Here is a 17,630-nt window from a genome sequence, read left to right as displayed (position 1 = left end):
ATGTGGCGCTGCACTCTGATGTTATAGGAGTGTTGTTATAACAATTCTATATTTATTTAAAGTTGCGCATTCTGATGTGACGTCACATTTCTCAAACCCCCCCCTCCCTCGTCACACATCGTCACAAATGTCTGACACCCCCCCCCCCCACCTAGGTGCGTGACGTCATTTATGGACGGCCCCTTGCCCGTATTGAAACGGCTGTACGCCGTATGGACCTGCAAACTCAATTTGCCTGTACCAAGAGTACGGGGTATAAGCCGTACGGGTTGACACGGTCTGTGAAAGGTTCGAGCGAATGTGGTGGGATCGGTGCGTGCGGTGCATGCGACAGACGGTTGTGGTGGAGGGGGTGGTGGGCGGGGGTGGGTGGAGGAGGTGGTGGGCGGGGGTGGGTGGAGGAGGTGGTGGGTGGAGGTGGCGGACGGGGGTGGGTGGAGGAGGTGGCGGGCGGGGGTGGGTGGAAGAGGGGAGGGGCGGGGGTGGTTGGAGGAGGAGGGGAGGGGCGGGGGTGGGTGGGTGGAGGAGGGGAGGGGCGGGGGTGGGTGGAGGAGGAGGGGAGGGGCGGGGGTGGGTGGGTGGAGGAGGGGAGGGGCGGGGGTGGGTGGAGGAGGGGAGGGGCGGGGGTGGGTGGAGGAGGGGAGGGGCGGGGGTGGGTGGAGGAGGGGAGGGGCGGGGGTGGGTGGAGGAGGGGAGGGGCGGGGTCAGTGCCGCAGCATCGCGCGCGCGCCGGCGGCGGCGGTGGGGGTCGGCGGTGGACGAGGCGAGGAGCGGCAAAAAACTCCCCGAGGCTGGGTGGGTAAAGAGTAGCAGGAGGAGGAGGAGGGGGGTGGAAAGCGAAGACGGAGCAACTGCGACTGGTCACGAGCCTGGAAGATTAAATTGTAAAGATACTAAACAACAACAAGGGGAGGAGGAGGGTAAAATAGAGGGGGAGGAGGTTGAAAGAGAGAGAGAGAGGCGGTGAAGGCGAGAGAGGGCAAGGCGAGGAGGAGGAATGCCCATGGACTACACGTAGCGGGGAGCCGCGCTCGGCGCAAACCCCTCGCGCCCTCAGGTAAGAGAGAGGAGAGAGAGAGGGAGCGAGAGAAATAAGAATAAACAACATTTACTCACTTAACCACCGCGGACATCGAGAGCAATCCTAACAATTATAACCACGGCGCCGCTTGGAACAAAGTTGTGCTAATTTAGAAATGAGGAGAGAGATCCCCGGCGGGGGGCTGATGCCGGGCGTGAAGGATGAGAGACGGCGGAGGGGTGAGGACTCTGTGCGCTCTGCCGTCGAACTTCGCGTCGCCTCTTCGGACGGCGAATTAACGCGAACGTTTAAGTGCAGAGGCATTGGCGCCTAGATGCGTTGGTGGTGGTGGTGGGGGGGTTTCCTCGCTCCGCCGTGGAGATTTAACGTAGCGCCGTCGTTTGCTCGGCTTTCAACGCGACATTTATTGCGAGCGAGCGCGGTTGAATCTCGTTGAGGCCTTCCTCCCCCCCCCCCGCCCGCGCGAACCCCCCGTGCTCGGCTAGCGGAGCTACGGCCCGAGGAGCTCGCTGGCCCGGCCAGAGCAACCAGCCGAGGCCGGTGTGGCTCGGAAAGGCGATGTTGAAGGGGCGCAGCGTTTAACGCGGTGGTAAAGAATGATAATGAAATCATAATAATGGTAATTATGATGATGATAATCACTGTCATGACAAAGTTAAGGCGCTAAATACAATACATTAAATAATTTAAATAAAACGTTACATCGTGGAACTCTTTTTTTTTAACCCCGATGTTTGCCATTACATTTTTTGTAAAGTTTTTTTTATTGTATTGAAAATGTATTTACGTTTAATGTCGTCGCTTGTTTGTATTGTCGTTTAATTTGAATTCTATTCGCGTCAAATGGCATGCTTGCTTCGTCGCATTTTCCCCTTTAAATTACTATTCTACGTGCGTGTGACGCGCTCTGCGATCGGGTGGTGGTCAAAAAGTTGTGAGAACGAGATAAAAAAATTCGACAAATAAATTGGACCTCCAATTAATTAACGTATCGACTCGGAGCACAATCGCGTACAATATTAGTGCATTATAATATGTGGGGGGAGGGGGGAGGATTTTAACTTAATATATACTGTAGTTGTGAAACCGTGTTTTGAAAATTAATATCCCCTCAAAACCTGTTGACCGCGCCTCAGAATATACCATCGCGGAATTGTATACTGGAGTGGATATTTTGTTTATATTAATTATATTTGTTTACTGATTGTATTTTATTTAAAGCATAGCCTTTTCCCGAAACCTTTTGCCGTTCACAAGTTCTCCAGCGAATTACAACAGTGGCTGGCATTGTAACGATTATAATCACATGCTTTATGTTGTGCCTAAATGCGAATAAGAGTTTACACGTTACATTTGACAACATCGTTTATAGCGTCTCCGTGGAGGACATCGGAGGGCAGTGCAACAAAATCAATTGTTGCACTGAACTTCTATGCGTCTTAAAGCCCCCACGACCGCACCCGCATGGGAGGACCTCATCCAGCAGTAAAATGACAAACGCATTTTGTATGTAATGGGTTAACTTCATCACTCCAGCCACTGGAGGCTGCTACGTTCACAACAATGTAAACAAAAAAATATTCTCCCTACATGACCCTGCATTTAATCGTGCGGTATCATAGAGGTGGATATGTACACTGTTGATGCTGCCATGGAGTAATGGTTGGCACACAGAGTTTGCAATCCGGAGATCACTGGTTGAAAATTTAAGAAAAGTTGATTCCATCCCCCTCTCTACCTCTTGACATCCACAAGTATGAATGGGGCTACGCCACAGTCGTTTGGCTTTTGGTAGGTCACGTATCTGGTGATAAAGTAAATGTGCAAAGTCGCACATCTTTAAAGACGTCTCCCCAGCATCTTAAAGTAGTCCCAGATACTCTTTAGAGGGTCTCTCTGTGGCCCCCTCTCGTGAAAGCCTTCCCACCAGTCGTGACGTGAGCAAACAATTGCAGTGCTGCACCTTAATTGTACACTGTATAAAATACATTGCAATGTGGTTATTCACTCCAGGTATTATAGCACTTAGGTGCGTTGTGGTTTATCACACTGTGTTTGTGTGTGTGTGCGCGTGGAGACAACAATGGCCACGCTGGGCAGTGAGGTCCTGTACGACACGCGGGGCCATGGCGGCGTCTCTGTGAGGCTGACCCGCGCCAGGGTCAGCAGCTGCTGCTCGGGCGACTCGGCCTCGCGACCCGGAGGGCGCCTCCACAGACGCCACCGACGCCACCGTCTGCCCCAGCTGTTTGAGCGTGCCGCCGCCAGCTGGTGGAACCCCAAGTTCGACTCCCTGGAGCTGGAGGCGGCGTGCGAGCAGCGTTGTTACCCACAGACTCGCCGTCGCTTCCGCTATGCCCTGGCCTACGCGTCGGCCGCGTGCCTCCTTCGTGCCCTCACGTACGCGTTGGACTGGGATGCACGCAGGGCGGCGCGCCTCGCCCCCGCGCTCTCCTTCCTGCTGCTGTGCGCCGGGCTCATGGCGCTCACCTTCTTGCGTGCCTATGAGCGGCGACGCGCCGTGCGCGAGGCGCTCGCCGTGCTCCTCTTCGTGGCGCTGGCCGGTGCCTCCCTGGCGATGGCGGCGGCGCTCGTGCCCGCCCGTCCGTTCCTGCCACCGGACCTGTCGCCCGTGGGCAGCTTCGCGGTGTGCGTCGAGGTGCTGCTGCTGCTGTACACGGCCATGCCACTGCCGTTGTATGCGTGCGCCCTGCTCGGGCTCTCATACTCGGTGCTGTTTGAGGTGGTCGGGCAGCTCTGGAGCACGGGGCTGCTGCTCCCCAACGTCAGCGCAGGCTGGCTGTCACGGGCCCACACGGAAGGGCTGGCAGCCACGGTAGTGGGGAAGGCGTTCCTGCACTTGTGCATCCACGCCATAGGTATCCACATCTTCATTATGTCGCAGGTGCGCTCGCGCAGCACTTTCCTCAAGGTGGGCCAGTCCATCATCCACGGCAAGGAGCTGGAGGTGGAGAAGGCGCTCAAGGAGAAGATGATTCACGCCGTGATGCCTCGCATGATTGCCGATGAACTACTGCGGCAGCAGGGGGACGATGACTCCGAGGTGTCACCCCGGCGCTGTGTCGCCCCTGGCTGCCCGGTCGCCGCCGCGTCTGCAGCGGCGGCAGCAGCAAATTCCTCGGCGTCGGCGCCGACAACCGCGAGCAACCCCGGTCCTCGCAAGAAGAAGAAGGGCTCTATTCCGCGGGAGCAGCTGCCCTTCCGCCCATTCACCATGAAGCGCATGAGCGAGGTGAGCGTGCTCTTCGCTGACATCGTCGGCTTCACCAAGATGAGCGCCAACAAGTCGGCGGCGACGCTCGTGCGCCTCCTCAACGATCTGTTCGGCCGGTTCGACAAGCTGTGCGAGGTGACGGGCTGCGAGAAGATCAGCACGCTCGGGGACTGCTACTACTGCGTGGCGGGCTGCCCCGAGCCGCGAACCGACCACGCCGCGTGCTGCGTGGAGATGGGACTCGGCATGATTGCCGCCATCGAGCAGTTCTGCCGCGACAACCGCGAGACCGTGGACATGCGTGTGGGCGTGCACACGGGCACCGTGCTGTGCGGCATCCTGGGCATGAAGCGCTTCAAGTTCGACGTGCTCTCCAACGACGTGAACCTCGCCAACATGATGGAGCAGCTGGGCGTCGCGGGCAAGGTGCACGTGTCTGAGGCCACGGCGCTGTGCCTGGACGAGCGCTACACCATGGAGGACGGGCGGCTCTTCGAGCGCATCGGCCCCAACGCGGTGCTCGCGGAGCAGCTGAAAGGTAAGGCCCGGCGCCATGGCCCTCGTCCTACTTTTGCTTTCATTCTCACTGTTCATGCAAAGTTTATTTGTCATTGTGGTTTGCTGAGCATGCAGCCAGCAACAAACGGTGTTGCTGAATTGTAGTAGATAAGAGCGAATGTGGATTGAGCAAAGTTGTAACATAAGAGGCTAATGGGAAGGTATTTCAAAGTCGAACAGTGCGAGGAAATAAGCAGAAAGAGAGACGTGTTGCGACATGCAGTGTGGTCTTTGAACACAGTGATGAGATGAAACGGTTGGTCCGGTAGACCCAAGTCCTCGACATGAGTGGAGGATTCGATGAGTGACGTTCATGGGAACGGCAACCGCGATCATGCAAGAGAATAAGTTATTTGCTTGAATGCGATTTGATAGAATGCAAGGGTTTCATGGTTCAAATATAACATGTTCTTTCACGCTGCATGGGTTTGCCTGATGTAATTTGGATATTAATAGCTCATGTGATGTCATTCTCAAGTGTAGGTTGAGTGTGTGCAGGTGTAATGGCTCAATATCCTACACCGCAGGTAAGAAAATGGAAACAATTGGTGATTGTTCTCTCGTAATGCACTTGCCAGAGTGAGAAGTCTCTTTGCTGAGCTAGGATGGAGGTTAATCGTAGGCTTAGAATAGCCACAATAGTTAAAATACTAGAAGCTGGTATTGATTGATGTGGGAAAACCGTTGCATAATATTCATACATACATATTTGAATGTATAAAATCCCATCATAAAACTGAAATTATTGTTCGGCTACTGCTATGAAAGCTATGCACGCAGCACAGATAAATAAAAAAACATGAAGTATTCAGGGCGAACATAAAATACAAATGCATATACATAAAGTAGGTTGAGTCGTAACAAACAGACACACACAACTTGATTGAAAACAGTGGTAGCTGGGCGACTTATTTACACGATGCCCGTGTAAGGATCGAAGCCATTTCCACCGAGGTCCTGACTCAAATATGAGGTTTTTAAATGCTAGTTTAGGCAGTTGAAACTCTGTGTTTCTTTAACCTATTTCTGTAGCCTCCTTGCGAACTCTGTGCTTAGTTGAGTGCCATACAAATGCATTTACAATCCGGTAAAGTTTGCTTCCAATTCTTTAAAACTATGTAACCAGCATATTCTTGGTTCTTTCGGTAAAGTCACGTAGAAGGGAAACAATAAAATAATAAAAATATAAAACAATATTGTTTCCCTTCTACGTGACTTTACCGAAAGAACCAAGAATATGAATCCCTGCAGTCACGAAAGCGTTAAATTAAAAAATATGTAACCAGTGTTTCAGAGTAAAACTATCAACTCAACACAGGCAGGTGCCCCTTTCTTAAGTTGCCGAGGCTGGTAAGGAACAAAAAAAAGCTGTTGACCTTGGGTGAACCCTCGGATGCTTTGAGCCACTGTTCTCATCAAGAGCCCCATGTTTGTACATCCAGTGACGCTGGTTCAAGTCCAATGTGCAGTGCTCGATTAACTGCCGTGAATGCCTGTACAGTAAAGACAAGGAGATGTCCTCTTTGAAGCCCTTACTTAATGGTGAAATCCTGACAAAGGCTGTTGCCTTGAAAGAGAGGGCTGTGTCTCTGTCCATGGAATTAACCGGTACTGCTTAGGTTGCTGGGTTTAAATCTTGCACTCCCATAGCAAGGAAATAATCATATTTTCCCATCAGTCGTGTTACCAATGACTGTTTGCAACAAAACAACTCATCCTAAAATGTAGATTTTCTTACAAACTGACCATATCCCGTTGGCCATACAGAAACAGGGCTTGGAGCAAGCGAAACACATTTTTTGCTTCCTCAAGTAAGTGGGGATCCCTGCAGAGCAGCTAAGAGAAATTACTGAAGAGTTGTTTGGAAAACTCCAGTGCACACATAAAAAGAGGCCTCGTTTTTGGTTGGCTCAGAGTCGCTCAGCTATTGAAAGGGGCTTCTGAAAGCGGAATTGCACGTTGCTTTGTAATCTGGCTGCCGCGTGTTGGCAAATTATTTCTTTTTTTTGAAAGCCAAATATAAAATAACATTAAAAAAATTCAGCCTATTGCACCTGGTAGGTCTTTCTTACCAGGACAGGCAACACTATGCTATTTGTTGTCTGTACGGGATAACGATTTAAAAAAAAACAATTGCAAATAGTTTTTTAGGATGTGCTTGATCAAATGTGGCAGGACATGTCAGTTGTTGTCTATGTTTCCCATGATGGTTGGCTTGAGCTATTGCTCTTCAGTTAGACCAGCTGTGCTGGGGGTGGGGGGAAGAGCAGGATTCACATGAAGATTAAAACACGGACGTTTTGTGCAAATACAGTACAGGATACAATCCCTCCCCCTTCAACGATTCAAGTTCATTGGGCTGTGTTGTGTTTTTCTTAAAATGGCCGTTCGCAATAAAAAAACGCGCTGTAAAATGCAGTTGGAAGACAGCACAGGATTGTGTGGCCGGTGACACCTGTCAATAGGTGTCACGCGCGCCTTTCCTGTGCTCGAGGTCATTGGCGAGGATTGTTGTCCTCCAAAATGGGTCGTATAAGCGGCCATGTGTCTCTTGACTCTCCGCTCAACTTCCGTTTGATTGGTTTTTATTTCGGTCCCAGCATTTGGTTGAGCACGGATTGTCCACGTGCGCAGCTCTTAGGTCGTTCACACTCGTGATGATCACCACCAACAGTAACCCTGTTCATGGGTATCGGCTCGCAGCCTTTTTAGTTTGGTGATTCCAGTGCGAGATGGGTATTTGACCACGTATAATTGAGACCACGGGGAAAGAATACTATACATTATTTGAACCACGGGGGTACGAAACATGTTATCGCAATATGACACTGCCCGGCAAAACACCCCCTCCTCTGACCCCCCCCCCTTGCCCGGTTACGGTTAGCATTACAAACTAAACTACCACCAATATAATTTTCTGACCCCGGGGTCAGGACTCTACATGGATCAATGTAGTATCTCAGACCAGTACATCTGCACGTTTGGACATAGACCCTGCTAGTCCTCCTTGATTCAATGTCTAGTTCAGCTCTGTGAATGTTGAGCTTTTTGTCAGTCTCTGGAAGCCTAAGAATCAGCTTCTGTAAAGTGCAGGAGTCAATTGCAGCCAGACGTTACAATTCACGGAGTAATTATTCCTAGTATTTTCACGAGAGCGACTGTAATTGTGTCATTACAGAGTGTGGACTAATTGGTAATGGGCAATGCAATTGCGATTATGCAGGCTTTCTTTGCGTTTGGGAATGGCCATTGTTCTGTAATTACGTGCATTGCACCAATTATGCATCTCATACTTAATTTTGGATGTAAATGCTTTCTCGCCCTGCCCGTAGGTCACGCTCTCGTTAAGCCAAGATGACTATTTTGGTAACACTGGAGTGTGGAATTAAAATGTAAAAGGGCATTTTGAATAGCCCGATTATTAATAACAACGAGCCATTGTGCCATTTCCATGACCGTGTTTGCGATTGGCTGGGTTGCGCCGTTTAGCGGGCCTCGGCACGACACTGGCTGTGTGCCTTCCGAGTGTAACCCACCCAACTTGCACTCTCGCTTGCCACCACAATTCGCATTCTACAGGAGTCACGCCACTTGCTATCTGGTGCGCACAGAGTTCTCTTCTCTCCCTTCGTGGATCAATAAGTGTAATCCATCGGTAATGTTTCTGTAGCAAACTCGTGATGTTTTTTCTGCAATTAATATTTGATCACATGGAAGTGTCCGTAAAGGTATCATATCTATCGTTAAAGAATCATAAATGGACGGCAAGTTTGAACTGCGTCCCAGGTATCTTTTCAGCATTCCTGACGTATATTAATAGTGTAAACCGACGCGTATTGGTGAGCGAAGCATTTATAATAATCGTGCCAGAGATGTCGGGACGCTCGAATCTTGATATGACGTCCGCCGCCTATACCACAGCAGACGTGTGGAGGTTTAGAGGGAGGAAACTCGTACGATTACACCTTCTTGCTACAAGCGTGTGTGTGTGTGCACATCGCTTTTTTTCCCAACCTAGCTCAAACCGTTGTCCCATTTGTAATTATCTGATAATGGATGATTCCATTATGAGCACCCTGTAGGTTACACGTGCCACTTTTGCATAAGCAGTCTTGTATCAGTCGTGAAGCCACTTCACGTTAAATTAATTTGAAAAGCTTGGACCCACGTGGCTTTAGAGGTGTTTTGGGCTTGGAGCTGTTTAGATTTCAGGGAGTCGGCTTTCGTGACGAGTGTGCGCGTGTGTGGTGGTAAATGGATAATGTTATTATTCATTCCTGTACACGCGGGAGACTTGAGTTTATGTGGCTACAGTAGACATTGCAGCAATGTCTTCGCAGTAGTATTGTTGAAAAATAATAGACAGTATACAGGAATGTTTAGTATGTAACCTGTAGTTTAAAAACAGCATCATCAAATATATTGTTTTGAACTTTTCTTAAAAAAGACAAATATCATTATCCGTATGCATTAGCACTATTAATATATGTACGTGTATATATACGTGCTAAATTAGCTCACTTGTCATGTCTACTGTTCATATTTATCTTGAAGCCCACTGTGCAGCCTTCTTATTAGGTTCTCACATTATTCTGGAAATAGCTTCGGTGTCATCATCTTGAAACGAAGATGGTAGGGAATGAAAGAGAACAAGATCATTGTCTTTTGTTGATTTCCATGGGTTGTTATGACCGTCACCAGATAATGTGAAATAGCTAATGTTCTAACCATTTTATATTCATCGTTTTGTTTCGCCAAATCGTTTAACAAGCATTGTGCAGTTAATTCGCGAACAAATAAACTAAACTAAAACTTTTTTTATTTTAGCAGGTAAGGCCCACTTGAGCTATATAGCTCTTTTTCAGAAGCGGCCTGACCACAAATGATAGCTCAACAAGGTGGCTTATCATGTGGATTGTATAGCAGCCAAATACTCTAAACGCACGTTTCTTAATGTGGAGGGGAAAACCGAAGGACCCAGAGAAAAATCCACACAACCACGGGGAAAATATGCAAACTCCAAAAATACAGCCGTCAGTGTCAGGATGGAACCCACGACTACCTGCATAGCAGGCGAGGGAATTTACATCTTGTCAGAGGTGATGCAAATGGAAAACACATCAGAATATTTATACCCAGGATAGTTGTTGAAGGTAGATCGGAATACAATGAACAAATATGGGGCAGACAAGATCACATTGAAGTTCCTTTGGAAAACTAAACTTTATTAAAAGCAATGTAACAATGCGCAGCTTGGCATGCTTCGAGTTACAGGGGGGGAGAAGAAAAGGACAACCTTGGATTTGAGAACATAGGCAAAATAAAGACATCATATTGTGAAATAAAAGAGGTTTGCTTGGGCAGGACCCGTTGCTAGAAGGAATGGTGGCTGGTGGTCGAGACTAAAGGGGGAAATGCACCTGAGATAAACATCACTGTGGAGATGGAGCAATAAAATCGCCTCGCGTGTGCAGGTGCGAGAGGGCTTATTGTATCGCAAGACCACGAGAGAAGGTGACAGCGCGGGGAAGTCCTTCATCCACCCGCGGTTAGATCATGGCCGATGAAGATGGTGTGCACTGTGCATTTAAATACGTACCTATGCACTGCAATGTGCACAATATGGCTAATTGAAAAGTGCATTTGTTGGTGTGTGTATGTGCAACTATTTTGTTATGAAAGCGGTTAATTATAAATAAACAACTTAAGTTGTTTTTTGTTTATTAGAGCCGTGCTTACATCCTCTTGGCCGGCCAATCGTGTTTGCTCACGCCTGTGTCCCCGGGGCTCTTCATCAACGACGTTCCAGATGCGGTCCTCGCCGCTGTATTTTCAGTAATTAGCGTGGTTGGGACATTGCCCGTCTTTTCAAAGCGATTGCATCATCATCCAGATACAACCGTAGGAAATCGTTCCCTCGCCCAACAAGAAAACATATTGCAAAGATTGTTTGGCTTAACACGAGTGGATTGCTGTGATCTGGATACCTAAAGTATGTAATAGTAGATTAGGTTTTACAAAGAAAAAGCTCTTTACAGAGAAGTGGAATGTCAAGCATTATATGTATTATTTTGGTTCAGCAATTAAAACTAATCTTATTAGTCCCTGATCAAGTTGTGGAAGGAAATGGTCGTTTCGGTGTTCCTTTAAATGCTCTTGGCATCCTCTGACTTGGGCACCGAGTTCAGATTACTTCAGTGTAATGCCATCTTTTTTAATCTTCCGAAATCCTCTATTTCAGTCTGGGTTTTTAGTACAACTTACCAGGTAAAAGCCATAAAAAAAACTGTTGCAGAGAGAAACGTATTCAGTCTGTGGCTTCAGCCCAGCATCTAACTCAAGTTCGTTGACATGTGCATTGGTCTCATGAGCCACCCAGCTGCCTCCGTTATTGTTTTATTATCATTAATAAAGACCAAATGGCTGAAATGTACTCCCGTATCACAGACTATAACCCACATCCGTTCCACATCCGAGCCTCTTTTTTTTCCAGGCTCCCAGTGGAGGTCCCCTGCGTTCCCAGATTCGCCCCCGAGGCTTTGTATTTGCTGCCTGCGATTGCGATCGGTAAACAGAACAATATGGGCGATGTGGCCAGGGTTTCCTGGCATTCCTGGGCCATTCCCTCAGCGGGCAAGGCTGCCAAGCCCGCTGCCTCTTCACATCAAAGGACCCCCAGCGTAGTGGCGCCGCGCCGTGCATGCGCTCGCCCTCTTCCCTTTCCACGGCGAAGGGGGCCGCCTGACACCCAACGTGTGGCGCACAGCGGCGGCACGCTTCTCGGCCGTGGCCAGGTTCACTCCGACAGAGAAGGGCGGGTGAGGGCAGGAGAGGTGTGGGTGTGCCAATCGGGAGCGCCCCTGTAAACCACGCGCCCTGTAGTGCAGTGCAGGCGCGCAGCCACCCTGTGGGTGTCTTGGGTGTCCGGACACCCTCAAAATGTTTACGTTTGGTTGAGTGTCGCCCATGCAATTTTGTGCTGCTGGCAAAAGTAAAATTGCTTTCGCGACCAATATTATTCATGATGAGGTTTGTCGGGTTAGGTCGCATGAATGTTAATTTGTCGTACACTTCACCTCCCACCCGACAATAGGATAGGCTCAACTTATGAAGTGTAGCCTAATCCCTGGTGCAATGGCCACAGACATGGGGGGGGGGGGGGTCATGGTGGATCACACAGATATTTTACCTGTCATGGGCCTCCCTTGAGGAAGTCTTTTGTCAGCTGGTCCTTACTAGCTGGAAGACTTTGCTGTTTTTTCCTGGATTTTTCTGTTGCGTGTAGTCACTTTAAGATGTTCCTTGTTCATGTTTTTGTTTGTTGCGGTTGCACCCGAGTCAAGAGCCGCATGGCTCACAGGGCTATACCTGATCAATGAACTGAAATAAATGAAAAACACAATACATCGATTTGTTGAGTCTAAACAACAGTGTCAGCCAAGGGAGGGAAGCGTGTCAAAGAGAACGTGCGCCATGGAGATGGAGCAATGAAATCGGCTCATATGCAAGTGATAGAGGGATTGATGCGTTGTGCGACTGCAAGAGAGATGGGGACAGCCTTTATCCAGCAATGGTTTGGTCATGGCTGCTGATAATAATAATGATAATGTTCAAGACAGAACCCAGTCTTTTGTTGGGGCGTCTTCGTTTGACTCTCTGAGCCTTGGGCATTGCCGTGGAATGCTTAGAACCCCCACGGAGCGGGTGATGACCGTGCCTTTGCGAGGCATCGTGTGATAACGGTGGGGTCCGCACCACACCCATATCCTGTTTTGGGAGCCGCCGCTGCCACTGGCAGGGCCGAGCCCCCGACCCCGGCACTGTACAACGTGGCTGCCGGCAAGAGCAAGCCGCGCAAGCCAAGCCGGTCAGCGAGCCTCCCCCTCTCTCTCTGCAGGGGCATTATTTTGTGGGTTTGCATGAAAGAAAATAAACTGGTTTAGTGAAACCGTTGCCACGGAGCCACTCGTGTACAATGGAATAAAACACCGTCTCGCAATAATCTCCCGAGCAAGGTTATAACAATTAGTAGCTGTAGCACCCTTAAATTTTGATTTGATGCTTTCGTGACTGCAGGGTTTCATAGTTTTGGTTCGTTCGGTAAAGTCACGTGACTTTACCGAAAGAACCAATAATATGTAGCACCCTTGTCATATTTTAATCAGTGTTGGGACAGATGAACGTTTTTAAACAGTGTTGGAACAGATCAAAGGTCACCCGTTTTGGGACAGATCAATGGTTGAATGGGTGACCAGCAGGGGAAAATAAATAATGTCTCTGAATGAAGTGGTGATTCTTGCTCAGCAGGGAGGCATTGTCATACAAGCATAGCAGTTGGGCCGCATGTCACAGATTTAAAAAAAAAAAATTAAACTCCACATTCCTCAATAACACTGCCTTAACAGTAAAAAGTATATTATAGGTGACGTTTGGGGCAATACCCTCTCTTCACATCACATGAAGAAGGACCGTTGCCTAAAACGTTGCGTATTATATACTTATTCATTTCAATGATAATAATAAGGCTTGTGGCACCCACTGACAATGCAGTATCACCAAATAATTGTTGATTTTTGTAACCGGCTTGGCTGTTTTAAATCCCACCGGTACGCGCTAAGTCTCCCTTGAAGCTGGTCTGTCTCCAGCACTTTTTTACGTTGGCAGGTGCCCCTTAAAAAAGAAAGTAATTCTCACCAGGCTGTATACGTTTTATAGCCTTTCCCGTCGGCCGCTGTACAGCGGTGTCCTACAAAAAAACAGAGGCGGATGCACCGTGCTCCGTATATATTCAATGGGGTTTTTATAGGGATTCCATAAAAATTGGGGGGGGGGGGGGGGAAATATCGAGGAAGAAATTGAAAATCTCACTCTGGAAGCTCAAGAATTGAACAGCATGAAAAAACAACCCCCCCCCATTTGCTGCATTGTAGTCAGCTGCGTCTCCTCACCGCCTCCGCACCGCGCATAAAATGTCATGCGCCAGGCAGGCATCTCCACTCTTCACTTACTCCACTGTGCAGAAACGAACTTGCATTGCAGTTGATTTGCGATTTTTTTTTCCCACTGAGTGTCGTGCTCTTTTGCCCCCTTTGTGAAGGTTCTTTTTTTAGCGTTTAAATCATATCAAAAAGGCAATCTCAATAATAATTTGCAAGCTGTGAATGGGCTCATTCTGATCCTCATGCAAATAACATGGTTTTTATTTATTTTTAAAAAAACCGGATATATACCGGGGGCAAACCCACCCCCTGGATTAGCACGGCATTTCGTGGACCCACCAACTCTCCTCATGTCGCACACGCCGAGCGCCAGCGGTGTTGTGTGCGAAGAAGCACGGTGGAACGTCCTCGTGTCGTAATCTAGAATTGCCACGACTGCATAGTTTTGAGTTTTTGGGCTGGCGTCGTTCCACCGAGGCCCACGCAAGGAAGTAATGTTTTTGCGCCGTCCGTAAATATTTTGATGTTTTGCGCGACGCGGGATGCCTGAGCAACGCGCCTCTCGGATGCGCGACTCCATTAAGTGGCTGGACCTTGGCTGCCGGTTGTAGTTTATTTACAAGGGAAATTCTGCGTGTTTTTTTTCTCCGCTTCCCTGGGACAGCCGCATAGCGGCCCAATGGCAAAAAAAACCCCACCACTTTCGAGCCTCTGGGAAACAAATGAAGCCCACCTGTCATGTTACAAAAATATCTCTATTGTTCACCCGGCCTGCGAAAAGACGTGTGTATTGCACAGTACGCAAATACACACTTGGCCTCGGCGTGCTGTTTGTCTTAATTGGGTGCACTAGAACAGCATTTACCCTGACAACTCTTTAACAAAGATGCAACGTGTGTTTTGCTTGTATATTGAATACAATGAGAACCAGATTATCTTTCTCATACTGTATGTCCTGTATATATATACATATGTTATGTACTTTATATATATTCTCGATTTGAAGCTTTCGTGACTGCAAGGATCCATACTCTTTGGTTCCATTCGGTAAAGTCACGTAGGTGACGCGTAGGTGACTTTACCGACTTTACCGGTAAAGTCACGTAGAAGGGAAATAATAAGTAATAAAAATAATAAAAATAAAACAATTAAATTATCACGACGTTTCGATTGCAACACAAATCATCATCAGGTGTATGTGCATGTACGTAAAATGTTCACAATCAGAAACTGTTCTTCATTGCACTGACATTACCTTATTGTGTCGTAAATAATCTAACGACCCCGGGCGTGTTTAAGTATACGCGCATGCAGTGTTTATTATGCATGTTTGCACGCTTATGTTTGTCCATTGCGCATGCAGCATGCACTGCAGTATGGTAATATTAGTGTGTGTGCGCATGTGCTCGTGACTCAATACAATCACTGTACTCTTTTGTTCTTTCGGTAAAGTCACGTAGAACCAAAGAGTATGGATTCCTGCAGTCACGAAAGCTTGAAATAAAGAATAAAATCACACTTGGTTGTTTTTTTTCGAAAACGGGAAACATTTAAGGGGCCCACGTGTTTCATTTCTACACGGTTCTTACGGTTGGATGCAACCAGGTGTCTTGTGCAATAAAGCCGACTTGGAACAGAAACGTATCTGCTTGCAATATAACGGGATGTAGAAACATTTTGACACTTGGGCACTTTCCCTGGTCGATTGTGGGCCACGGCACGCTCCAAATCCTTGAAAGGGCTGCTGCTGTTTGTAAACAATTCCTCTCTCTAAAGCTTGTGTGCGCTCGAGTGACATCACCTGTCATAACATCACGATTTCAAAAGTCAGATCAATAAATTAAAATGCACGTTTCTGTGAGCTCGTGAAACCGACCGGGCAGCAATTTCTCCTGCGAGCAAGGGCGCAGAAGTTAACTGCGTCTCACTTGGTGCGCCGTTTGTCAATGCCCCTCTTTGGCGTCCATAACCGAAAAGGGCAAGGCTGGCATGCGGGCTTTGCCACGTGAGATTTTGAGGAAAGCACAACCCCTTCTCTATGATTTCGTGGTTTTGCTGCACACCTTTCCGACTTGTTTTCGTGATGTACCGCGTGCTGTCAAAGTGTGAATATTCAACATTCCCCTCTGCGCTGGGATCTTCTCCACACACCATGCCGAACAGTACGCGGTACGTCACGAATACACGTCGGAGAGCTGTCGAACGTCCTCTTTGTTGAAAAATACTCGTGCTCTGTGTGTGTGTACGCACATGTGTGTATTCCTGTGGCTTTGTGAACGTGTGTTTTCATTCATGCACGGCTAAAGTGTGCACGTAAGTTTATTATAGCAAAAGTAAATGATTACAATCAAACGAGCAAAATGTTCCAGGGTAGATGAGATTGCCGTATGGAGGGTGTCGTAACAATTTTGAAAATGTCCATTAGAATGTGATTATATTCTAGATTTATAGCTTTCGTGACTGCTAGGATCCATACTCTTTGGTTCTATTGGGTAAAGTCACGTAGGTGAAAATAATATAACAAAAAATCACGACGTTTCGGCCACAACACAAGCGGCCTTCATCAGGCCTTCATCAGGCCGCTTGTGTTGTGGCCGAAACGTCGTGATTTTTTGTTATTTTATTTTCACCTACGTGACTTTACCCAATAGAACCAAAGAGTATGAATGTGATTATACCCTACATTATTTTAAATGGTCAACTTAAAAGTATGTTTTTGGTATTAATTAATAAACATCAGCAGCAATATGCTAATTTGCGTGAACCACGTTAAGTTGCTATTTAAATTAGAAACTTAAATATTAACTTAAGCCATCAAATATCGAGAATAACCGAGCAAACAACAACGATAACACCTGTCATTCGTCACGAAGTGGTGGTGACGTCACCACAGCGCCTGTGCCAGGCCAGGTGCACTTTGAACCAAGCAAAACACGCACGCACACGCGCACTCGCATGCCACACACGCGCACTCGCATGCCACACACGCATGTTCAACACACGTCACCTGAAAACCCCTCATTTTATATTTCACCGTCCACAAGTGTCAGTTTCGCTCGCTGTCATGATGTTTAAAAGAAAAACTTTTAAGACGAAAGAAAGGCTTTGTGCTGTGCTTATCTCTGGGGGTGGGGGGTGGTGCACGGCAGATGCACGAGAGAGATAAGGGTCAGCAGATGCCTGGATGCGCGTCACTGTCCGAGCGTAAGGAGAGTCCGTGACGTGGGGACGGCCCTGACCCTCGGCACGCACACCTTCCTGTGGCCACGGGGGGCTCGATTCACTCGAGCTCAAGGAGTGGCTCCACGTGACGCGACCTGATAGCTCGGCCACCGGTGGCTCAGCCCCAAGCTTGCCTCTCGTCGGACTTCCACTCCAGCCCGTGTTTCGTCATCGTTGTTATTATCAGTCTAGGTTCTGAAATGTAACAATTCAATTAGCACCTCCATATGAGCTGATTTCATCGCTCGGTCTTCTGGGTGGACATCCTCTCGCATGCGTTTCATTCTCTTGGCTGCTGCCGTGCCACAGTTGTTGACCTTCGTCACTTTTAGCTATGACCTGTCCTGCTCAAGGTCACTTGCTCTTCTCAAGAGTTTTAATTACATTTTTGCTTTGCACATTAATCTTTAATCCACGTGTTGTACCTCTTTCTAGCTCTCAAAAATGAAAAGTGTGTTAGACACCCAGGCCATGAGGTGTTTGTAGGAGGAGGTACAGTAAATAGGTCACAGATAGGATTGAATGGGGCACTGCAGTGGCGAGATGTTAACTACCTCACGTGGTATTCAGGAGGAGGTGGGTTCGATCCTGACCCTAACGTCTGTTTTTTTGAAGTTTGCGTGTTCTCTCCCCA

At 48.1% G+C, this 17,630-nt stretch overlaps 1 protein-coding gene across 3 annotated transcripts in view; it reads left to right on the top strand.

Moving 5' to 3' along the window:
* Positions 1 to 733: 733 nt before the first annotated feature.
* ADCY9 (adenylate cyclase 9) overlaps positions 734 to 17,630 on the top strand; it is a 71,969-nt gene continuing 55,072 nt past the window's right edge. For 2 of the 3 annotated variants that reach the window (XM_076073732.1, XM_032970096.2), the window contains exons 1-2: positions 1,064 to 1,260; positions 3,120 to 4,815. In XM_076073732.1, the coding sequence (XP_075929847.1) occupies positions 1,243 to 1,260; positions 3,120 to 4,815 (1,714 nt within the window). In that variant the 5' untranslated portion in view covers positions 1,064 to 1,242. The other variant, XM_032970097.2, reaches the window with a different exon arrangement.

The sequence above is a fragment of the Petromyzon marinus genome, chromosome 43 (genome assembly GCF_048934315.1).
Source record: "Petromyzon marinus isolate PM22_M1 ecotype Great Lakes invasive population chromosome 43, UKy_Petmar_22M1.pri1.0, whole genome shotgun sequence".
Classification (NCBI taxonomy): Eukaryota; Metazoa; Chordata; class Hyperoartia; order Petromyzontiformes; family Petromyzontidae; genus Petromyzon; species Petromyzon marinus.
Note: the sequence above shows the minus strand (reverse complement) of the source record. Positions and strands in the feature narration are given on the sequence as shown.